Here is a 25,895-nt window from a genome sequence, read left to right as displayed (position 1 = left end):
GAGCCTGCTTCTCCCTCTGCCTGTGTCTCTGCCTCTTTCTCTCTCTCTGTGTCTCTCATGAATGGATAAATAAAATCTTTAAAAAATATATAAAATAAAATAATAAGACAATTGTGTAGCAGAAAACAGAAATAGAAAAAAATTAAGGTAGGAATGAAAATGTTACTAAAGAACTGTATCCTATAAAAGATTCCAGGCCTAGATACACTTTTTCTGTTGGCCTGTTTCAAAGTTTAAATGCTAAATCATTTCATGATACTCCAGAATAGAGTAAGATGGAAAGCTACTGAACTCTTGTTACAAAGTAAATATAATAACAACAAAAGCTGACAGATACAACACAAAGAAAAATCACAGACCAATATCATTCATGTAGATGGATATAAAAATCCTAAATAGAATTCATTTGTACACTTAAAAGATCAATTTACTGTGAATAAATAAGGTTTAATAATAGTAAATAGGAAAGTTCAGTATTAGTAAACCTATAATTTTAATTTGCTAAGCAAGAACATTTTTCCCTTTTCAAAAGTCCTAATAGAGTAAAATTCTATGGTGATTCACATGCTAATTATTTATTAAATAAGTATTTTCTGCTGGCATATGACACGTATGTACATTCAGTCATTTAATGAAATAAATGTCTTGTTATATCCAGAAACAATAAAAATTCAAGAAATGCTCACCAAAGAAAGGCACACATGGTGGATTAATAGACCTGAGTTTTGCCAAATATTTCTTATAGTGATCTTCACTTAATTCATGAGCTTCTTCTAAAATTTTCTTTTGGCGACTTGGTATTTGCTACAAAAAAAAGAAATTTTGGGAGCATGAGTTTATAAAAGGAATCACAGGTTTGTCCCAAAATGCTGGGCTAAAAATAAAGCCAAATACAACAGTATCAGTTTGATTCTAAGAATGATAATAATTGTTTCAAACACACTATCTTTGTGGATCCTAGAACAAACTTAAGAGGTGTGTGTGTGTGTGTGTGTGTGTGTGTGTGTGTGTTTGTGTGTGAGAGAGAGAGAGAGAGAGAGAGAGAAAGAGAGAGAGAAATCTAATTTATCTTGCAATTCCTTACACAATTACGAGAGCACTTAATTGTACATTACATATAAATTAATTCCTGAAAGGTTTTTCTTCTTCAAACCTAGCCTAGGACCTGTGAATGCATTTTAATGAGAATGCCTAATTTAAAAAGCGCAACCAACTCAATACAAAACTTAGACAATTACATCTTTTAAACTTATTGAAAAGACAGACGAGGCACTTAAAAATTAAAGACTATGATTGTTAAAATCCTGATTCTTCATTTAAGAAATACCTACAGAAACCTACCTCAAATGTGTGGTCTAGTCTGTAAACAGGTGATGAGTTCATAGCACTGACAACCTCAAGAACACCATTGAAGTTGTTCAGCTCTTGAAAGACTTGTAGAATCTCAATTATTCGACTCACCACAGCTACTCTTTCTTCTAAGTTTTCAGTTTCTACAATACATCTGGGAATCAAAGACAAAAAATGAATTAAATTTGTAGTTTTCCCAACAAAGCTATAACTTAAGGAATTTAGTAAATAAAATAATGTAGAGTGGGGCGGATGGTTATAGAGTAACTATAGAGAATCTATATTCAGAGTGACAGGTGAACAGCAGAAGACCGGATAAGGCAGTGCCTTCAGTTGGGCATGGTGCTCTTTAGTTTTTCACACTGACACAGCCAAACAGTCCAGCTTTTTCCTATTCTATTAGGATTAATTGATGAGCTTAACATCTTGTTGAATGTATGCTGGTCTTTGGGATGTGGGTATTCTAGGGGAATTTATTCTGGAACTCAAGAATTCCGTGTCTCCTATTCATCTAACTCCAAGATTGCAGTGATTAATGTTTCTTTCTTTGGTATACAGAAATAATTAGCTACATTTCTAGGAGCAGCTCTTTAGAAAAGCACTGAAATGTTAAAAAGTCAATGAAAGTATTTTACCATAATTAAGAATAAAATTTCTTAAATTACTAAGGAAGAAAAAAGTCAAAAGCACTTTATATTTAAAAATCAAGAATCTTTGGAAGGTACATAAATTCCAGGGCATAGTTAAAAGGAAGCATACTATGCTCAAAAAGAAAACTCCTCAGTAAGCACTTACTAATATTTGAGAGAATTTTTTTAAATTTTTTTTTAAATTTTTTTATTTATTTATGATAGTCACAGAGAGAGAGAGAGAGGCAGAGACACAGGCGGAGGGAGAAGCAGGCTCCATGCACCGGGAGCCTGATGTGGGATTCGATCCCGGGTCTCCAGGATCGCGCCCTGGGCCAAAGGCAGGCGCCAAACCGCTGCGCCACCCAGGGATCCCTTGAGAGAATTTTTTAATTTACTAATCACCAGGAAAGAAAAAGGCATTTTAAACTTGGTTTTTAATAATGTAATATTAAACAACGTATAATCTAAGAAAAAACCCAGAATATATAAATGGAAAAATAAATATAAATAAAGATTAAAAAAATTTTTAAAAAATATAAAGGTGAAAGTTACATTATTTGCCAATGAGAGTAAATGGTCACTAAGAAAAAAACTATTGTAAAACTATCAAAATAAATTCGCCTTGCTATCAAATTAAACATAACATGTTTACATTTTTAAAGCACTAGCTAGATATCTACAAATATGTCATATACTGGCTAACTAGTTAGCTGGACATTTAAAAAAGTACAAGTATATATACAGCTTTTATTTAACTATTTCAGTTGATATTACCTAGGTACACAGACTGAGATCACCTGTGGAGTTTTTGTAAAAACCAGGTAAGTCTGGGATGATTTATCCATAGGTGACTCCAATTCTAATGTACATCCATGGCTGAGAACCACCATAGCAAATGAACAAGAATCTCTCACATTGAAAAAGCCATAATTGGGACCCTTGTTTACTGTTGGTGGGGGGAATGCAAACTGGTATAGCTACTATGGAAAATAGTACGGAGGTTCCTCAAAAATTAAAAATAGAACTACCATATGATCATCCATCAGTTCCACTTTTGGTTATTTATTCAAAAGTATTGAAGTCAGGGTCTCAGCGATATTAGCACTCTATGTTTGTTGCAGTGTTTGTTCACAATAGCCATGATGTAGAAATAATTCAAATGCCCATCTATGGTTGAACAGATAAAGAAAATGTGGTATATACACATGATGGAATATTATTCAGCCTTAAAAAGAAGAAAATCCTGCAATATGTGACCATATTGATGAACCCTGAAGATGCTATTCTAATAAATAAGCCAATCACAGGAAGACAAACACTGCATGATTCTACACATATGAAGCATCTAAAATAAGTCAAAATTATAAAAGCATAAAGGGTGATTGCCAGGAGCTAGGGGAAGGGGATTAATAGGGAGTTGTCAACCAGCATGTATAAAATTTCAGTTACACAAGATGAATTCTAGAAATCCACTGTACATTATGCCTCAAAATTAAAAATACTGTATTACACATTTAAAAAAACTGTTAAGAGGGTATGTCTCATGTTAGGTGTTCTTAAAACAATTTAAAAAAAATAAGAAAAAGGAAAAAGTGCAGGAAATGGCCTTTCAGTCCTCTATTAAAAAATAGGATAGAAATGAAAATGGTCTGTCTTATTGGTTATGTTTCCTCTTTATAGACATACATTTTAATCATTATGATGGAAAAGGTCTTCTGCATGTTTAAGTACAGTTATTTAACTTGATAATGAAGCAATCAGGAAGCAACATTTAGATGGCAAATTATAAAGTTTTACTTTTTAAAAAAAATTTATTTTATTTGACAGAAAAAAAAAAGAGGAAGAGAACAATGGGAGAGGGGGAGAGGGAGAGGGAGAGAGAGAAGAATCTCAAGCAGACTCCCTGTTGAGCACAGAGCCCAATGTGGGGCTCGATCTTACAACCCTGAGATCATGACCTGAGACAAAAATCTAGAGTTGGACACAAACAACTGAGCCACCGAGGTGCCCCTAAAGTCTTACTTTCTAGAGGCTAAGAAATAATAACATAAAATAACATAAGTAACTTGGAATGCTAATTTCTCTTTAGAAATTGCTTTCAAGCCTTTATCCACATTTTAGCTAAAGTTTCAGTCATATTAGTCAATTAATCACTTTGTATTTACTCAGAAAAAAATGGCCAGTATATAAAATGCTACTCTGTGGCCCCAACTATAAAATTGCATTGAGATTCTGGATTGCTGATGTGGCAGTGTAAGCAGCTCTGCTTTCCCACTCCTCATTGAAACTGGTGAAAATTATACATATAAGTAAAAATATGAATATAATATAAATCGACTCCCCCTTCCTCAACATTTAAAGTCTCTGGAAATAGCCCTAAGAGCAAATGGCAAATGAAGAAACATCTATTTAGGAAAATCTTGCCTCTCTTACTGAATTTTTGTAGAGTTTATGGCATTGGAACCAAGCCTCCTCCCTCCTTCCTCCCAAAGAACCTCTGGTGGTGGGGAAGAGTCTACTCCAGTCAGCTGCAGCCAAGAATGCAGGTCTCCCTGTCCACCTAGCTCCCAGATTGAGGGCTTTCTTCTCTGGAGGAACAGGACTTTAGCATTAATCATGCAGTCCCCAGCTGCCTGGTCACTGAGGCTAAATCCTTGCTGAGTGCAGCTGAGAAGTGGGGACTCCCTTCTTCTACCTAACTCCTACACGGAACATAGGTTCTCACTTGAACCCATGAAATACTGAGAATGCTGAGAAGACAGACTCTCCCTGGTTCCTGAGGCAGTGATTCCATGCCAGGAGGATCTCACATACCACCCCCAACTATACATTTGGCTCCTAGAGCAGGAATGTTTCAGAGAATCTTGCCATCATCCTGAGCTCAGGAGGGCAGGCTCAAAGAGTTCCTACTTACTCTTGTCATTTGCAACCAACTGTGAGGAAGTTTATCTTGAGAACAATGAAGGAAGGTTGTGGTGAAGGCGATAGGAAGATTCATGGATCTAACTGCCTACAATGTCAGCTGACTAGTTTGCAGGAGAGAACCAGGGAAAAGGAGCTAAAAAGCGGTCTTCCTGGGGTCCGAACAAATATCAGAGACCTAAGAAACTACTCCTTAAGAGCAGTCACAATTTGATTGGATTAGTATGCAGATTAATTTATACCACTAGGGAAATGGTTTTGTGGGTTTTTTTTAAAAGATTTTATTAATTTATTTGGGATAGAGTCCAAGAGCGCATGAGCAGAAGGGAGGGACAGAGGGAGAAGGGGAAGCAGACTCCCCACTGAGCAGGGAGCCCACCAGGGGCTTGATCCCAGGACCCCAAGATCATGACCTGAGCCGAAGGCTGACCCATGTGCCTGGGAAGTTGTTGAAATAGTAATCAGTTACCAATTAGTGGAATTTAACAACTGAGTGTGGCCAAGAAATCCCTACCTTACTGCCACCTTCTTAGGATGACGATGGACATACCCAAATCTATACCTCTCAGAAGAGGAATTTCTCAGCTTCAAGTCTCAGTATGGAGGGAGCAGGGGGGATAGGCTTCACTACAATAAATCTAGTTAGTTATTCACTAAATAAGCAATAACAATAACAAGCTCTGGGGGTCAGGGGAAGGAACTACCCGTAAGTTGCTTTAATGTATTATCTAAAATGTCAAGTTTCCAACAAAAAACGAGGCATGCAAAGCAACAAGAAAGTACAGCAGTCCCCACTCATCTGCAGTTTTATTTTCCCCGTCTCAGTTACCCATAGCCAACCACATCCTACAGATGATCCTCCTTTTGAAGATTCATCAGGTCATTAGTATCCTAAGGCTATGTCACATTACGTGAGCATTCACACCACTTAATCTCATCACATAGGCATTTTATCACCTCACATCATCACGAGAAGGGTGACTGCAGTACAGGAAGATATTTTGAGAGAGAGACCACGTTCACATACTTTTATTGTAGTATACTGTTATAACTGTTCTATGTTATTAGTCATTGTTGTTAATCTTTTACTGTGCTTAATTTATAAATTAAACTTTATCATAGGTATGTATGTATAGGAACAAGACATAGTATATATAGGGTTCAGTACTATCCATGCTTTCAAGCGTCCATTGGGGGCCTTGGAATGTACTCTCCATGGATAAGGGGGAATTACTGGATGACCCATTCATGAGGTAAAAAGCAGGGAATAGTAATTGCCTGTGAGAAGGACCAGATGTCAGATTTAATAGAAAATGATTTCAAAGTAGCCATTACAAATATGTTCACAGAACTAATGGAAAGAAAGCGGGATTTAAAAAGTACAGGAAGATAGGATGACAGAGTGCAGCACAGAGTATCATAAAAGACACAGCAGTAATAAAAAGAACCAAATGGAAACTCTGAAATTAAAAAATACAGTAGTTAAAAAACTTACTAAAGAGGCTCAAAAGTACATTTGAACTGGCAGAAGAAATAATTAACTTGAAGATAGAGCTATCGTTCAAAAATGAAGGCAAAATAAAGACTTCCCCAGATAAACAAAAGCTGAGACAATCTGTTGCTAGCAAACCCAGCAGAGGAAGACTACTAAAGGAAGTTCTTCAGGGTGAAAGCAAGGAACCCCAGATGGTAACATGAATCCACAAAAACAGAGTGCTAGTGATAGTAGTTGTGATTACATAAGATGACACAAATGCATATTTTTTTCTCATTGCTTCTGTGAACTGATTTAAAAAGCAAACTGTATAAAATAATATGTATGTAATGTATCGTTGGACTTAAAAGGCATCTATATATAATACATTGCCAATAACTACATAGAAGAGGTGGGCCACAAACGGTAAAGCAACAATTGTTACAATGTATTTTTATCAGAGTTGCCTCATTATTATATGTAACACATAGTACAATAATACCACAAAAAAGGAAGACGGAATAGGGCTACCTAGGAGGAACACCTCTATGTACCCTGGAATCAAGCTAGCACAAGTCTGCAGCTGATTCCGAGAAGATAAAGCATACACTAAACACATCCTCAAGAAACCATTAAATGAAATAAAAATACATTAAAAAAAAAAGAGGAAAAATACGTTAGAAAACTATTCTCAGTGCAAAACAAAGCAGGAATAGAGGAATAAAAAAGGACATGAGGCATACAAAAGCAGAACTGCATTTCAGGTTCTAAGAGCGGGCTGCTATGACGCGTATGGTGGCAGCACTACTTACTTCTCAAACCACAGAGTGAGATTAGTGGTGTGCCGGATCATTTTTAGAAGATTAGGAGAATTAATTTCTTTGTCTTCTTTTGTCCACACACTTCCAACTAATTCTGATGGCTGTACAGCTCTAAAATCATCAAGACACAATAATTCTACATGATACCTTTGCCTCTAGCACACTGCTTTATTAAGTAAATGAGGTAAATAAAACCAAACTCCCATATAAAACTTCTTTGAACACCAACAGAAAGGTTTATGAAAACAAGGGATAACAAAATCTTAAAATTATGGGTATTTTTCTATTTCTATGCGTGTATCTATATACTTATATTATCACTTTATAGTAGCATTCTGCTTTGGGCAACATTGGGATTTTTTCATAACATCTTTCCCAGCACGTACAAATACTATTTAATGAATTAGGGTGACAGTGTAATTTGGGATAGTTCTTTTAAATAATGGTATCTGTTGTAATAATCAGTTCACTGAGGATATAGTAATCACTGTAATTCATAAATCTTTTTTCTTCCCCTAAAGGAGGCAGGGGAACCATACCACAGAAAGGTCCTGCGAAATAAAGTAGATTGTAATACATTAGGTTTTTGGGAAAGTGATGATTTTTGGAGCAGACAGAGATCTATAAATTAAGTTCCTTTTATTCATGTAGTTATTAAAAAATAGTTTGTTATTCTAAATTCTAAATAGTCCCCATTTAAAATGAGAAATACACTGAGACAGTAGTTATGTTAATGCAGAAAAACTAAAAGAGGCTATGACTGGCCATAACTTAAGTTCACAACTACAAGGGCAGCAGCTAACTTACTGAATGTAAGTTACTTTGTGCTGGGCAATGTGCTAAGCACTGTTTATATACTGACTATTTCCAATCTAACAATGGCCCCAGGAATAGGTACTGTTATTAGCCCCATTTTAATCTTGAGGAAGCTCAGGGACACAAGAAGGCTCAAGTTGCCCAAGGATACCAAGCCAGTGATTGGTAAAGCCAGGATCTGCACTTAGCTTTACCAGCGGGAGTGACAACAGACACAACCTGTAAATCCAGGCAGAACAGGGGAATCAGGGAGAGAAAGAAGGGGAGGCTGTCTATCCATCAAGGCTTTACTACTACACACTTCAGGTACTAGCTCATTTAGGTCTTTTAACATTCCTATAAGGCAGAAACCAGTATTTCATTAAAAAAAATCAACTCCTTTGAAATGATTTTTCAGCTTGAATGTCAAATTACATACCGATACAGATCTGATTCAAGTAAAGTGAGTTGTCGAGCAATTTCTATTGGGTGTAAGGTGAGCAGGTCAAAAGTCTCTATGTGCCCAGGCCTGCTTATATGCCACTCGACTGTGGGAGGTGAACTCTGAAATGTAATATTATGACCTGGTCCATTGTCTCTTGCAATTTTTTTCCTTTGGATTATTTTAGTGATGGATTCAACCCATTTTTTCATTGCTTTACCTGAAATACATTACATTTTAAATGACATTTAAATACTTTTCACTCAATTATTTTATTCTTTTAAAATATTTTAAAATTAGACAGGTGATACTTAAATATATCTTTGCTATTACAAAGTTCAATGATCAAAATTCAAAAAAAAGGAAGTTCCCCTTTACCATTTCCCTGTTCCCTATCCTAATCTCATGCTCCTTCCCATGGCTAACCACCATTAACAGTCTCGTATACATTCTTCCACGTCCTTTCTAAATAAAATTAGAAAGTAACTCATTCATAGAGATTTCTCACCTCCTCTTCCAAACTTCAGTGCAAAATGTTATTTTATAATCCTCCATAAAAAAGACATGAGATTTATAAGAATAAACTATACACATTCACTGTTAACCTAATTAACATTGCATTTTATACACCAAACAGTGCCAGGGGCTTGATTCCTTCATGTTAGAGTTTCTGATGTGACTCTGTTTTGTACTATGCATGAAAGTACTCTCATTTAACTCTTTATTTTCTGATTCTCATTTAGAGTGCACTATGGAAATTAGAAACAAGTTTGTCTAGGACATTCTTAGACCCACACAATCATAGAATCTTTGAAACTCGAGGGGATATGATGACACACCCTTCCTAATTGTCTTCTGGTACACAGACCTTCAGATAAGTGGAAAAATAGCATAAATTGAGACTTTTTTTTTAGCCAGTTCGAAAATAATCAGTAAGTTGATTTACTAAATGAAAATACACCAGGTCAACAGGGTGACTATTGAGGAATTTGTAAATCAAAACGTTGTGGGATGAAAATTTTCAACTTTTTCAAGTGCTTATGCTGCCACTATTATAAACAACTTTTAACAACACTGAACAATAATGACATCAGTTGATAGTCACCATAGTGGTACTTTTACATGTAAAACTAGGCACTTAAAAAAAAAACAAAACACCATACCTCTCACTGTTCCAATAAATTCTTCCATCCGCTGCAAAAGATCTGCATCTCTTTCAAAATCATAGAAGTGGTGCTCTACCCAATGCCGACATACATTTAATACTCTATGGCATTAACACAGAAGAATAACTGAATTACATGGGAACTCAGACATAAATGCTTATCATGATGAATTGTGTAAATTAAAAGAGTAATTCTTTCCAAATTAAATAATTTTATCAGTGGCTTACACTTTTGCTTCCCTCATTTTACTTGTTACCTCCTCCTGCTTGGAAAGATCCTTATTTACTTCAATTCTGAAACCAAAGCTCAAGACAGACTTCACTACTTCAGTTATTTCATTACTGCTTACCGCAGTTGTACAGGCTGTATGTATTCTTTTCTAAACCTTTTTAGTTCTGCACTCAAGGGCTGATCTCCATTCTCTATAGCTATGCGATCAGCTTCTGTTGGCTCAGGCTCTGGAATTTCAAACCTAACATAAAACAGAACAAACTAATGAAAATACTAATAATATCAAATTATACAAACTGAAAACTACAAACCTTTTCACTAGTCAGCACAATCAAGAGAGCAATGTGAAAATTAACTACAGACATACATACATTATCAGTGAAAACAAGTAAGGCTTCTATAAAGGTTTAAAGATCTTACTTTAATTTTTAAAAAATAAATTAATATTTGCCAATATTAAAAAAATGAGAAACATAATAAAGAATACATGCAGAGTCTAAAAATAAATGTGATTATAAAGTTATGGGACTGCTGTTCATTTTTGGCTTGTGTAATCACTCTAAATCAGCTAACATAATAGTTTTTAAGGGTAATGCTTAAAAAGTTGACTGTTCCTTGGGTGGCTGAAACACTTTTCTTGATTATGGTATTTGTTCACTGATAAGCTCCATTTTCTTCAACATGTGATATATTTGAAAAATTCTGTTTAGAACATCTAAATCATCAAAATTTAAGTTTCCAGAGCCTAAATTATACATTTTTATATAGTTCTTTAGCTTGACTAATTCCATAAATTTGAAATTTCCCATACTGGGTTTCCATGTAAAAAAGAATGCTCATTTTTGTATTTCAATGATCAAAACTAAAAGATTATTATAATATAAATGGTCATCTAAGAGATGTTAGTTCTTAAAAAAGTACTCATGAACTATAATTTAAAGCTCATATAATTTATTTCTGAGAAACATGTAGGATCTTAGCTCAATCTCTTTAAAAAAAAAAGAATTTAAACATTTTACATTAACAGACCTTTCTATTATAAGACTCAGTAGTTCTTGAGGTTTACAAAAGGATCTGTATGTTGTAAGAAATGTCCGAACAAAATTGGGATCTAAGAAGAAAAAGGAAAATTATCTTATTAAAATCTTTGATTCAGAATGATTAAAGCTATTAATTAAAGCTATTAATAAAGCTATTATTAACATTTTCAAAAGACAATGAACAATTTTAAAATTCCCAAAATGTTCTGACCACATAGAATGCTTTGGACTTTATAACAAATTGCTAGACTAAGCCCTTACTAAAATCAGTGGCAAAACCAGTTACTAAGATTCTGTATCAACTTAGTTCTTGACCTCTGTACACTCTGAGTGGCTGAACTTACTAAACTCCTCATCAGCCGCAGGAATGCAAAGGGAAGAAAGGCAAAGAGCATGGAAACAGGCTTCCACCTGTTACCTGATCTCAGAACATCTCCAGTTGGTTTCTATCTACCTCATGAAGAGAAAGGCCACAGTGATAACCCATTACTTTTTCTGACATCCAGACTAGTTTATCTAGGATCAGCTACCTAGATTCCTTTAAATCATGTTAACAGAGCATTCAACTAGAAACTGGATCCTAGAATGCTGTAGATTAAATACAGTTTCAATAAATAAATAAATAAATAAATAAATAAATAAATAAATAAATAAATAAATACAGTTTCTCAATGATTTTATTTGCTAGAGGTCTTCATTAAAACTGCTAAAAGAAGCTTACAAATACCCATAAGTGTGAGAATATGGATTTGGTTCTCTTCACAAGTCAATTCTTTTTATTTCAAATAGTCATGGTAAGAGTTTAATCATAAGAGCAGGAGTCTCCAACTCTTTCCATGAGAGAACCTACTTTTCATTCACATCTCCATGAAGTAAATCAGGAGGCTGACAGAGCGTAGTAACTTCCCTAGGTCTGGCCTACTCCAGTCTATCCTTGCCAGTTTTCTCCCAGGTTGTGGAGAAAGGCTCCTGCCACCAGCACGAGACCTGGGCTGTCATCTTCTGCACAAAGAGGGGTAGAGACATTGTCCCACAATGGGAAAAAAAAAATCATTCCCTCCTATGACTCAAATTTCATCAAGGTCCACATTTAGTTATCAGGCTTTAAAAAAAAGGAGGGGAGAATTCATAAACTTTTCTTACTGGGAGCATCCTTTTCCTGGTTTTCATTATGGACTGGTAAGCTCTAATGTAATGAGAAATTCATTGAGAGTAGCAAGTACCTTTATTTTTGTTAGGCTTCACACTGTGGATCCTTTATGAATATGCTCTTCTATTAGCATAGGATTTACCAAGAATCAGAGTTAATTTGTTTGGAAAATTTCTACTTAGGCTGATTCTTTCTGATTAAGAACCACTGTAAAGTTAACCTTAACATAAAATAATGATAATATATTAAACTCCCTTCCCCAAAGTAAATGCATGGTTTTATCATAGAAATCTATTTCTAATCTATTGGTATATGTGGTCATCAAGATAATGAATTGATTTAAATATCAGACAACCTTGAATTTATAAGGTTTTTTTTTTAAGTTAAAGAAAATTCACAGAATAAAAACATATTGATTTTAAATGCCCCTCTCCTCCTCTACCTTCCAAGTCTAGAGTGGGTTACTGATAAAAGTAATTCAAATATATACAATCCTTTAGTAATTTCCTCTCTGTTGGTATCTTATTGTTTGTCTTCAGTTACAGAGTTCCTCAAACGTTAAAGACTAATGTCTCATCCAGAAGAAAAGATTTTAGAACAGAAGGCTGTACAAGATTTTAAAACAGAGATTTATATCGATTTCATCACAATCCTCCCTTTCAAGAATCTACTTCCTGTTCTGCAAATCTATTTGTAAGGTGAGGCCTCTCAAAACATCATATGTCTAGGAAGCAAAAGCAGTGGCCACTGCAGAGATGCTGAGCTGTCACTGATGGAGAGAGCTCAGACGCTTAGCAGTGTTCCAAGTCTACTTGGATTCTAGCTGTATTCTAAATTTAGGCTGACCCCTCAATTTTAAAGGAAAAGTTTATTTTGGTCTAAAAACCGAAAATCAATATTCAGATCCATTTCTTCTCAGAGGCCACCTAAGTTAGGCTAAAAAGTTGTGGGATATCAAAGGTACTTTTAAACTGAAAAAGAATAAAAACAAGTTCTAAGTAAATTATTCTTTAAGAAAACTGCCTATTTTTAAAGGCAAACTACTTTTAAATGGTCTTTTCATCTTCAACCAAAACTTCTGGTCATTTCAGTATCTTAGTAACTGATGACAATGCGGGGAAAGTCCTGACATGCCTTGGTCCCACATCAGGCACAGTTCCTGCTATCTGTTATGTAACGTTCTCCAAGGGCACTCACATAATTTACTCCTTATGATTTCTGTGAAGTGAGTGGGGCTGATGTTTTTCCTTTCTGCTTATGAGAGAAGTAGCTAAGACTCATCCAATGTCACACAGTAGAGTGGCAGAAACGCAACCAGACTCTAGATTGTGTGATCCCTAATTTTATGCTTTTTTTTCTACTGTATCACATAACCTCTCTGGACTAAAAGATCCCTTCAAGTTTTCACAGCTGTGACATATAAATACAAAGAATAATTCTATGAGTTATGTAATCAATACAGAAACAAATAAATGATTAATTCAGAATGTAGCTGTAAACTGCTAATCTGGTTAAAGGCACTACAAAGTCACTGAAAAATTAGCAGGCTAATTGTGATTCTGTAATTCTTGTTAAGCCTTCTTCCAGATTTTAGGAAGTAGCAGCTGTACCTTCCTGTACACTGTATTCAGAAGAGGAGTTTCTGAAGCGGGCAGTGAAATAAACACTCCCACAATCATCACTGTTGTACTAGATTCTAAAGTGACTCAAGTTTAAGTTGTTTTTAGCTTGATTAGAAATAAGAGCAGTCTTGCCAAAAAGAAAAAACCAGCAGAAGCTAAAAATAAACCAAGAAAACTTGGCAAAAGTTTAAGTACTTTCAAAAAATATCTTACAGGCTGCATATATTCCCAGGCTTGTATTGATTTAGACTCCATTTTTTGTTGCAAGTGGTGCAAAATTGCTAATGAATGAAAAACTTTTTATATAAAGAGAGGACATAACATCTGTATTTGAAATTTTAAACAATAAAAGGGTACATATTCCAGAAGCTATTTTTATCTCTATTAACTTCCCCTCTTCAGTGATTCTAACATGTACCATGTCCCACTAACCTCTGGAAACCTTTATCTGATGGATGATGTGAAGGACTAAGATAATTTGATATTTTAAAAATACTCATCAATAAGTACAGATTATATAATTTTTGTAAGGAAAAAAGTACTACCTACTCAGGCAATGACTAAAGCTACGTCTTTGGTTCTGTTGGTTGTGAGGCAGCAGCTATCTACCTGTATTATAAAATGATGTTTCAGAGACAGATGGAAGGCAAACACATTAAAAATACAAAAGCCAGGCTGCTTTGGTTTCAGAACATAAGCACAAATATTTGTGGAGACCATGAAAATTGGCTAGTTTGAGAGTCTCCTTCTCTCCTTCTTTTCTCACTTGCTTGTGGATGTAAATCCTGCAAACCTCCTTCTCAAACATGATTTCAATATGAACAATGATAAAAAAAACTTCCTTCTGGTTTTCTTCGTTATTATTTTAGGTACTAGTCTCTTCTACTAGATTCTCAAATTCCTGCACTAAGATTTCTACCAAGCTCACTAGCTGCTGTTTCCTTCCCTCTCTACAACTCTCCATACAAATATAGTTGCTCACTCTCCCATCAAATCCTTGATCCACGTTATTTTGAACAGGAGCTGCAGGCTTTTTTTTCTGCTGATCTTCTAGCTGCCTTTTCTCCTTCACTTGAAAATATTCTTTGAAAAATCCTTCATTGCACAGTTCTTCAAAATCTTAGGAATTCAAAATATACCTATGTTAATGTTCAGAGGACAGCATGCTAAATTGGAGGTGATAATGCAACTGTTTTTTTTTTTTTTAGGTACCTATTTTGATTGACACTTGACATTTTATTTGGCAAGGTCAATGAAATTTATGAAATATTTGTTACATGGAGTTATTTATGTCAAGAATGCCCCTCCTCCCGCCACCATAGTGAACTGCTGTTAATCAGGATGTCTGTTCATGTGATAATTCTCCCTTTAATACAGCCATTTAAAAAGCCACAAGAAACAATAAGCTCCTCAACAAGGGTTTATAAACAATCACTCTTGAATTCCTTAAAAAAGGAAACAGACGCTATGCTGACGCACAAACATTTAAAAAAATTATCAGAGAGTTTAAAAATAGAACAGCACTGCCCTATAGATCAAAAATTGTTCAAAAGATTTTTTTTTTTAAAGTTAAGACACAAACTCAAAAGAAATCTAATGCAGGTTTCTGAGGATTTTCTGAGGGCATAAAGTAGAAATAAATATTTTAAAGAAAACTATCAACCGGTGCAAGTTTTTTCAATACCATTTTCTAGAAAATAGTTCACCACGTATGGGAAACACCTTTTTCCCACACTTCAATATGAAAAGCTTTTATTTCCATATAATGTCAGTTCTGAATTTTCCCTATCTCGAGGTCATCTCATTTCTCTAAAATAAGATTATCAAGTCAGACACACCATTACCAAACATTTCTTCACTCATGTCATTTTAAGTCTCAATAATTAATTTTTACTTTATCTCCTATAACTCTGAAACAGAAGTAAAATTCCTACTCTCATCTCTTCTTTACATGCATTGCTTTGTGTTCTCTTAAGGTAGGTAAGAAAAGTCTCTTCATATTCTTGTCAGATTCAGAGTGATCTAACAAGATAGTGTCCCCTCTCCAGCATTTGAAATGAATTCCAAAGTTCTGATGTAGTTAGCAGATTACTATATTTACAGAAATACTGGATCTGAGAGACAAGTTATAAATCAGATTCCACATAAGAACCTGTTGGAATCTTTTAAGCAAGTTAAGCATTCTCTAATTTACCTTAATTTAACTTTTTCTCCCAGAAAGCTTTCTTTTATAGGACAAACAACACCAATAGACTGGGTTTTGTTAAAAACTAAAATTATGATGCCCAATACCTAATGGTATACTAAAATCTATGCATTAAAGTAGAAGTTTATCTATAGTTAGAGAGTACCTATTTCAATAAGAGAAAAGAATTACTCTGCTTAAATCTTCATAGTAAACCTGTGTTTACCCATTAATGAACAACCCATTTATATTGCTTGTAATTCAAACTACACATGAAATTCTATTTTTATTATGTGACAAACATAAGAAATATATTTTAATAATGAAAAAATTAGCCTTATATGAGTCACTGTAACATGGTATAAAGTACAGTCTATTAAGAATCAAGAAACCTAAGTTTTAGTCCTCATTCTGCAATTGGTATGATTTCTGGAAAATCATATAATTTTCAGGGGCCTTGGCTTTTTGTCTGTTGTTTGAGGAATTGGTCATCTTGTCTGACACTGCAAATCTATAGCTGTTTCAAAGTTATTGTTAAAAACACTTGAGGGATCAAGTTGGCTGAAGCCACAGTGAAGTCTGAATCAAGTAAGGTTAAACCAGTTTTTCTTCTGGTTTTTATGACAATTTCTGTCCAACCCATAAGCTAAAAAATGTTTGCAAGTGATGCTTAGTGGATATTAAATTTTCTGACCTATTATAGCCAATGTCTTTTATTACAATTCTGTACAATATAATAAAAATGTACAAGTTAAATGTTAGCTTTTATTTCAGCCTAATTTGCACTGTATGTTCCAATAAAAATAGCTACCAACCAAATGAACCCCCCACTCCACCAAAAAGAGAAGAGTAATAATTCTAAAAACAAACGGTCACTTGATCTGTTATTATTGTTGCGAGGACTCAAAGTACATTTAATCTGGAAGAGTCCTTAAAAAATAACTGTTTTCATGTTTTACAAGTTCACAGATGATCTAATAAAAACACATTCCATATTGCCAGTAACATATTCAGTTAACATATTCATACAGAAGAGTCCAAATAAGCTAGTAATTAATACTATTTTTACGTATTGTAAACCATAACTCAAGAAAGCTGCTTGTGTATTCCAGTTACACCAGTAATATACCTTAGTGACATATGTTAAAATATTCAATTAAGCTTCAAAAGAAGACAGAAAAGAAAAATGTCGAAAAACCTTGGCCACAACACTTCTAAAATTAACACTGGCATTTTATTCCTCGAGAAGTTAATAAAGGAATTTTTGAAAAACTTTAACTTTTTAAAAAAGTAAAATAATCTTGTCAGTTTAAATGTGAATACACTTAGGCTTACAAAGTCCTGTAGATCTAGAAATTTCAGTGTTTTATACTAACTAGAAGTAAAACCATTGAAAATACTACTCTATTCAAAAGCTAAAGGTTAATATAAAGAAGAGCCACAATCAAAAGTAACTCACAAGACACTACAGCAAAAGTACTATGTCTACAGACTTGGCTAGCATTGTGTACATTAAGGAGAAAAAATATTCAAGACTACAGAAAAACTCTCAGCTATGCTTGTTCAAGTTTTGTTTTAAAGTGTCTTCAATTCAAAAAATAAATAAAAAGCACAGTTTCCAGAAAATATTTAATTGTAGTTCTGCAACTGCTTACTAATAAGTTAGTTCTGTGAAATGCAGTTTTTTAAAAAAAAACTTTATCAACAATCAAGTGTTACAGAAACAATTATATTAAAAAATTTGGAATCTGAAAATATGTTTTCCAATTTAAATGCCACTACCATGACATAATAAGTCTTCTTTAGCACTTTCTACTTAACATTGCTCTACAGGAAAAAAACAGTAAAACTTTTGTCTTATGTAGATAAAAATCTAAGGATTAATTTAAAACAGTCTAAGAACTCAAAGCAAAGGTATTTAAAATAAAAAACAGTTTAGGATGTTCATGCTAACGAAATCAGTGAATCATCTAAGACTGAGAATAATGTGGCAAGAAGAACAATTTGAACTTGTGTAACAACTTTAAAAATTCTTAAAAATCAAAGAAAGAAGTATTCTGCAACCACAAGTTTCGAGTAATTTAATGAAACATTTTTGTAGTTGATTTTGATCTTAAAGAGTACACAGAAACTGATGAAGATCACAAAATAGGTTAGTCATATTAATTACTGAAAATTATACCTCTCAAAAAGTTTTATATAACATAAAAAAAGATGCCAGAGTAATCTGTTTCTTTTTCATGTAAAATCTTAGGCAGCTTATTTAACTTTCCTGTGCTTTGTTTTTTTCATTTTTGAGTCAGTAAAATGAAAACACTGATAGCAGAAGTTTCTAGGTGAAAAATCAGTAGTAAAATTGGAATCCCAGACTAGGTTTCTTGCATGATCTTCAACATGTTTCAGCTACTGCCTTCTACTACCAAATGGAATCTGTTTAGAGAATCCAAACTGCTTTTAATAACCTATGGAAAACACTAATATTTTACTATGGAAAAGGCTAGCTAGCAAAAGAACTACCAATTGGAGGCCAAATAAAAATTAAAACCAAAACAAAACTGGCTTATTTATCCCAGAGACATGTGGAGAAAGTGAAACATGATATTAATGAAAGTGTTTTGATATCACTGATAAAAATATTCTAACTTGATTTTACTTTTTTTGCAAAGAGGCCCTGATAGTTTCCAGGCCATTTAAGTAGTTCTGACTGGACATTTAATAAATCAAACAGATTAATATTATCAAATGCTATTCATCTTTATTACAATGGATCAGTTAATGGGTAATCTTTAAAAGTTTAATTTAACTGGTGCCAGAACAGTTTCCAGAGAGAACTGAGAACCCATTTAGAGGACTTTAAAAAATGAAAAAACAAAACAAACCAAAAGACCCCCACCTCCCTTAGAAATACACATCTCTTAGAAATAAGAATATATTTAAGCAAGAAGTATAGGGATGGAGGTTAATGTTCACATTCAACTACTTCAAAAGAGCATTTATGTTATAAGATATACATTTGAGTTTATAGATCTTTGTAATAAAAACATTCTTTGAAATTTTACATTTATATTTACAAAGAGCTTTTGCATATAGTTGTTGATCTGTTCTTTCCAATAACATTCTAAGGTTGCTGTTGGGATGTTGATTTTTGGGATGAAAACTGAGGTCTGGGACCTTAGGGAACTGTGACAGAGTGAGGGTGTAAATCCAGATTTGGTGCTCTTTCCACTATACCATAGGCTACAGCATTGTACAATTACCAAGCTTTCTATCGTGTAGGGAAGTTGAAGGTTGAGGAACATTGGATTATCATGGGTTACTTTACTAGAAGAAATAGAATTACTTAAAAAAAAAAAAATCATGTTTGTTCCTAAACTCTCCAAATTACATTTGATTTGGCTTCCACCAATCTTCCTAGGTAGTTTGGACGCATTTGTCTCTTAAAAACTGCCCTGCTAAGGTAATACTGTTTTCTTTTTTTTTTTTTTTTTTTCTGTTTTCTTAAATGTGATCAATTGTAAAACAGAAAAAAAATATTGAAAACTTTAATGAAAGTTTTAGGAATGGAAATTAAGAAAAAGCAATGCGCATATTTGTACTACCAGCACAGTTCTGGTAATGAATTATACTAAAATTTTTACTGACTTTATGATCTCAGTAATGGAAAGAGAAGAAAGAAAGAAAAAAAAAGGTAAAGGTTTTTAGACCCTAATGATGATTTATCTTGTTTCTGCCACCAATTGGGTAAATTTAGCCAAGTGATTTTATTTTCTTATTTGTAATTCTGGTTGTAAAGTTAAAAAAATATTTAAATGTGGCAGAAAAGGTACAAATAGCAGTATTTTTAGGCAAAGGAAAATGAACTCGGAATAGTGCAGAGATCTTTTGTTGTTAGTTTGCTTTCTATTTTAGGCACAATGACCTGTGCAGCAAAGAAAATCAGTTGGAAGCAGGAAAATAAAAGTGACAGGCAACTTATATTTCTTACCTGCGTACATATGGTACGTGAGCCTCTCTATAAGTTTAATAACAGTTCCTGCTTTGATAATTGGAATTCCAGCCTTGGGCTGCATGTTTTCTTCAAATATTATATTCTCTTCAGAGTCAGGCTCTGCAAATCTATAAACATCGGCACTAGGGAGCCTCATCTGCTCCTCCTTCTCTTCCTGTAGCATCGTCACATCAAGCATCCTTTCCAGTGTACTCCGGTACTGTAAAGATATCAATGCTGCCATCCAATTGTTTTTCTCTTCAGCTGACTTGGCAGAAAATATAACACTATTTTCATCTTTTAAAATTATTTCAAAAGCATGCTTGTACTCACTGGTGTCATCTTTGTCATTAATTTGTACCTTTCTCATGAAAAACTTTTCTTTAAGACGATATTCTGCATTGCTAGCACCAGGAAGTCTTGGCTGCCCATGATTTGATTTACAGCAAATCATTAAGCCATCAAAGAGAAATATGTGTCTCTCATGTTTGGCTCCTACACGTGTAAGAGTTCCTTCCATTATAAATTCATTGCAACATTGTCCAATGTCTTTTCCCTCCCAACCATCAATATTCTTTTGAATCTCGTTCATTTTCTTGATTGCTAGTTGTTTCCCCTTCATTTGCTGACTATAAAACCGACATGCAGATTCACTGGGATAAAGGAAAAAACATCATTAGTACACAGATGACAGACAATCTAGAATTCATAAAATAAAAGACAATATAAAAGTACATTTTAAAAAGTTGCACGGAGAAGGCTTTCATTAATTTTCCAAATATATTAGTGTTACAAAACTGCACCGTTTTAGGAACTAAAGCAACATAGTAGAGACTTTTTTTAGTGCTCTAAAAAGAACAATGAGTAATGACAAAATTCTACTCTATAAATTTAGCTATGGAATGATTATTTCTACCTTGACTACTAAATATTTAGAATGACAAATATTAAAAAGTAGCCCAATATAGTGAAAAAAATCATTTAAAAGACTTAAAAAATTATTTAGAAGTGTTTAAGTGGATAAATCCTAAAGCTAACAAACATGCACATATTATAATTAAGAAAGTGGAAGCAATGTTATCTGAATTAATACCTCACGTTATATAATCCCTAAAATAAAGGACACTACGAATTTTACTTTGACAGAAGGATGATGTTGACATAAATCTACTCAAGACATTTTTCTCTGTCTCTCCCTTAGCTTACCAGTTGACTCTCAGGAGGTCTTGTCTGGGAGTATGCAAGGAAAATGCACAAATATGAAAGGTTTTTCAAACAATAACAAATTCTCTTGGCTTTGATGTCACTTCCTCTGAAAGACCAAGCTTGTCACTAAAACTATTTTCTTCATTGTTTACTTGAGGAGGGAACTGGGATCCCTGAATTTATACCAGAATACTCAGGGTAAAAGGGAGGATTATTAAAATGGTAAAAATATTCACCTCAGTCTTCGTTTTGCAAGACTTTTAGAACATATTTTTTCCATACCACTCTGAACATTAAGCAAAGCTGTTATTGCTTGTTTCAAACACTCCTTGTCCTCTTGATCTTCACTCTTTTCTTCTAACTGCTGCAAAGTCAAAATGACAAATCTGAACCCATAGGACAGTTTTGGACAAAAAAGAATAATAAGCTCATTTTATTTAAGAATGAGAATAACATTGATTCAACTCTTTCTGCCACAATAAAATTTTTAAACATGTCATAAAGTGTCTTCTTTATGTATTGCTTTCTGTATCAACATGCAACCAAGTTTTCCATATTAAAAAAAAGAGCAAAACCAGTGTTAAAAGATGTCATGCCTTGTGACAGGCAGTAATGTGCAGTTTCTCAGCTGAATATGACTGAAGATAAATGAGGGACATGAATTATCTTCTTAACCAGCACAGGATTTGCACAGCAGTAAGCACATAGATAAGATGTCTCCTTAAGTATGGAATTTGGTCTTAGGTTTCTGGATCCAACACTACTATTGTAGCAACAGGATGATTAGGAAGATCAGGACACAGAGAAAGATGCAATACAGTGAAGAGGAACTTGCAGACACAAAACCTAGGCCCCAATTTTGCCTCAACTTCCATGTGACTCTGGGGCAAATTACTTGGCTTCTGAGTCTCACTTTTCTCAACTGTCAAGGCTTGTAAAAAGCCTGCCCTGCCTACTTAATGGGGCTCTTATTAAAAATCAAAGCACTTATAAATGGTAATGTGCAGGATAAGTCTAAGTTGTTTCTTTGTAGTTCTACTGCAGAAGTAACATTAGTTATCATGAAGCACTTTGTTAGTATTCACACGTTAAGATTTTGAATAAAACTAGATATGTACATATTAGTGAAACTAAGTACATTTTCTATGAGTGGCAAATATACTATATATGCTAGACAGAAACTCTGTACTTAGTAAGGATTGAGTCATGAAGAAGTACCAATTATCAATACAACAGGTGGTTATAATTCAAGCAAGCAATTAACTGAGGTATGAGTTACAATAAATGACAAGAATCCAGTAAACTTCTAAACCTATTTCTGGATACCAAAAAGAAAAAGTTAAGAACACGTATCAGTAGTTTTCACACAACATTTAAAAACACTTACTCTCTACCATAACAGAAAAGATGTGAGAAATAAAATCACAAAATATTCAAAGTAATTAGTAAAGGTTTACTATTCAATGAGTGTAATTATTCATTATTACTTTAAGTATTTTATGTTCTTGAGAGATAGTCCTTAAAGATCAACAACACATTCCTTTTCATTTCACCTGATGAAATCAGTTATAACACATACACATACTGATGACTTGTGAAAAGTAAACATATTTTTTACTCAAAACCTAAATCATTATAAAAATAATTTAATAAAATATCTTAAATGCTCAGGTATTCCAGATATAGTAAATGCCATATTGTGATGTCTATTTAATGTTCAGTTTTATTATTCTAATTTCTTATATTAAGAACTCACCATACCTTCAACAAGAAGCACAATCTGCACTTTTTAGAAAAATATTCAATCTCAATTGTGTTAAGTAAAACAAAATTCTATTCATGATAAACCCCCAGGACAAAGAAGGGTAAAAAAATCTTTTTCTCCCTCAAAGCATGCATATATATATATATATATATATATATATACACACACACACACACACATATATATATATAAATACTCATGTATCTTTTACTCATAGTCTTACTCTTCACTATGGCCAGCTAGATTAAAGAAAGTCAACAGCCAAGTGTTCATAAAAGAAAGCTACCAGGTTTTTACTTAATGGATATAACTGGTAGGCTGAAGGCTGTACTTCGGGCATTCTTTCAAAATACTCTCCCCGTCCCTATTTTACTTTTCATATGGCGGAATTTTGGGAGACAAATAAAATGTTACTGTTAGCCTTACTGAGTTAAGGTTTCCAAGGCAGCAATTTCACATTGAAAGCAATGTGCATTAAGAAATGGCCAAATTCGGGATCCCTGGGTGGCGCAGCGGTTTAGCGCCTGCCTTTGGCCCAGGGCACGATCCTGGAGACCCGGGATCGAATCCCACGTTGGGCTCCTGGTGCATGGAGCCTGCTTCTCCCTCTGCCTGTGTCTCTGCCTCTCTCTCTCTCTCTCTTTCTCTCTCTCTCTGTGACTATCATAAATAAATAAAAATAAAAAAAAAAAGAAAAATGGCAAAATTCTATGTGGTGTAACAAAAGCACCACTAAAGAGAATTATTTCACTGAGTTATTTCAGAATGCAATCACTCAAATATTTGAGTCAATAGGATACAAGGCAATTTTTTAATCTTAAAGAGCTGGTAGAATATTGAGTCCTTCATATTCTATCCTTTTATTTTTTATATTATTAATTCAGGCAAACATACCTAAAGTTATACAAAAACCCACAGTTTTGACAGACATAAAAAGAGCTATGAAAGTAACAAATAAAAAAAAAGTAACAAATCCATTTAGACATGCATTTGATTTTCTATTCTTTTTTTTTTTTTTTTAATTTATGATAAGCACACAGTGAGAGAGAGAGAGAGGCAGAGACATAGGCAGAGGGAGAAGCAGGCTCCATGCACCGGGAGCCTGACGTGGGATTCGACCCCGGGTCTCCAGGATCGCGCCTTGGGCCAAAGGCAGGCGCTAAACCGCTGCGCCACCCAGGGATCCCTGATTTTCTATTCTAATAATGTTTCAAGGTTCTGGGTCATTGATCTGTTATTAACTATATAGCATTTCACATATAGAATATACCACTATCTCAAAAATATTATATACATTTTAAAAACCACAAACCCAAAGTCTATGCCAAACCTGTAAGACTTTACTAATGAAGTAGTAATCTGCCCCAGAGTCACATGATAGTTGAGGCAAATTTTAAATGCAATTTTTACCTTCGTACCATTACCCAAGCATCTAAAATAAATTTCAAGGTAATAAATGACTTTTCTTATAAGCATTTTCGTTAACATTGCTGACTTAAACTGGGCATTGGTGCAGAATAATTGAAGCTAGCTACTCTCAAAGGTGTGGCTTACTGTTATAGAAACAAAGCAGTTGCAAAGAGTTCAACTAATTCACAAACATATAATGGCTTCCTTTTGTTTAAAAAAAAACAAAATCTTTGAATTCATGTTTTTATTTCTAGAAATTAATTTTTCCAATAAGAGATTATATATAATGAAGGAACTGCCATTAATAAATGATGACAGAGGCAGGAAAGAACCAGGATTTCTGAACCTCAGTTCAAGGACCTTCTCAATATACTACCTAAAAAACGGATATAACTTTGAAATACCTATTAAGAAAATATTCACCAAATAAAACCTATTCCATTCAAATAGGTGAATTGTAATGCACAGGATGACAAAATATACAATCAAGAAATATATAACTCTAAGATTTGGGACATAAAGATTTGTTTTTATCTTAAATGGGGATCGCGTTTTGATTGTGGAATGGTTACATGTATACTCTGATAAGATGCTAAGAATAGATTACAAAGTGGAAAATACATGGTCAAATAGAAAATTTAATTTACTATTTTTGTTAACAAATATATGGAATGTTATCCAAATTATTCCAGAAACCAACAAATTAAGCCAGCTGCTCCTGACTGTATGCTATCTCATAATTCACACATCCCATTTGAGGCTAAGCACAAGAAAGGCAATGACCCTCAACTATTCTTTTACAGTTGCAGCAAAACTAAAAAGTATGGGTGAAAAAGATTAAATTCATAACTAAAATGAGATTTAGAGATGGTCTGCAGACTTCAATTACTCATACTACTTGCTAAGTCAGAAAGTACATTTCATAATCCAGTTCCTTTCCTCTCAAAAGTTATTTTATGTGTAGTGATTTCATATATGCCGATAATTCTTACAATACACAAAATTTCAAATAAGCGATATTAATATGTTAATAAAATTTGATCTTTTTAATCAGCCCAAGCTCTCATTTTCCCCCATAAGAAATGGAATAAATAGCATAAATTTGTAGCATAAGCAGTGTAAATTTATAGTATAACTAGTATAGTTCTTCCATAATTATAATTTATATAATAGCTTTATTAAAAAAAAATAGCTTTATTAAACTAACCAGTAGTTGAAAATATAAAAATGAAAGCTTAAAATATAAATTGTAACATGATGTATGATTCACTGCTAGGAAATAAAAGCAAAATTTTCAAAGTTTTTTGAAGGAAAAGTCACAAATTTTATTAAGATAATTAAGTGTGGCCCTTTGTATCCTTTCGAAACTATTTAGAATATTAATAGTAGCTGAGTGGAAAAAACTGAAAAGGGCAGATCAACAAGGGAAAGTCCATCAAGTTCTATTCAGAATTAAATTAGCAAATATTAGCCTTACACTGTTTCCCCTCTTACTGCTTTAAACACCACAGCCATAACAAATACTGCAGAAAAGCTATAAAAATGCAAGAATTTCCAGGAATGGTAGTGAACTGAAGAAGTCTTGAGAGCCCTCCCACAGATAATAATTATATTATCTGGACAAAATGTAAAAAACAACTATTTGTAGGCACTGGAAAACATCTAAAAGAAAGCATAAGCCAGGGGATCCCTGGGT

The 25,895-nt window shown here is 33.8% G+C and overlaps 1 protein-coding gene across 5 annotated transcripts in view; it reads right to left on the bottom strand.

Annotated features, from left to right (window-relative positions):
- The window catches only part of SOS1 (SOS Ras/Rac guanine nucleotide exchange factor 1), a 144,592-nt gene that overhangs the window by 17,120 nt on the left and 101,577 nt on the right, over positions 1–25,895 (bottom strand). For all 5 annotated transcript variants that reach the window (XM_072767250.1, XM_072767249.1, XM_026018914.2 and 2 more), the window contains exons 9-17: positions 21,261–21,388; positions 19,816–20,471; positions 10,863–10,944; positions 9,952–10,074; positions 9,600–9,703; positions 8,434–8,656; positions 7,191–7,310; positions 1,342–1,504; positions 687–804 (exon numbers count right to left, since the gene is read on the bottom strand). In XM_072767250.1, the coding sequence (XP_072623351.1) occupies positions 687–804; positions 1,342–1,504; positions 7,191–7,310; positions 8,434–8,656; positions 9,600–9,703; positions 9,952–10,074; positions 10,863–10,944; positions 19,816–20,471; positions 21,261–21,388 (1,717 nt within the window). The remainder of the gene's footprint in view (positions 1–686; positions 805–1,341; positions 1,505–7,190; positions 7,311–8,433; positions 8,657–9,599; positions 9,704–9,951; positions 10,075–10,862; positions 10,945–19,815; positions 20,472–21,260; positions 21,389–25,895) is intronic.

This window comes from Vulpes vulpes, chromosome 8 (assembly GCF_048418805.1).
Source record: "Vulpes vulpes isolate BD-2025 chromosome 8, VulVul3, whole genome shotgun sequence".
Classification (NCBI taxonomy): Eukaryota; Metazoa; Chordata; class Mammalia; order Carnivora; family Canidae; genus Vulpes; species Vulpes vulpes.
The sequence above is the reverse complement of the archived record's forward strand: the minus strand, read 5'-3'. Positions and strand labels throughout refer to the sequence as shown.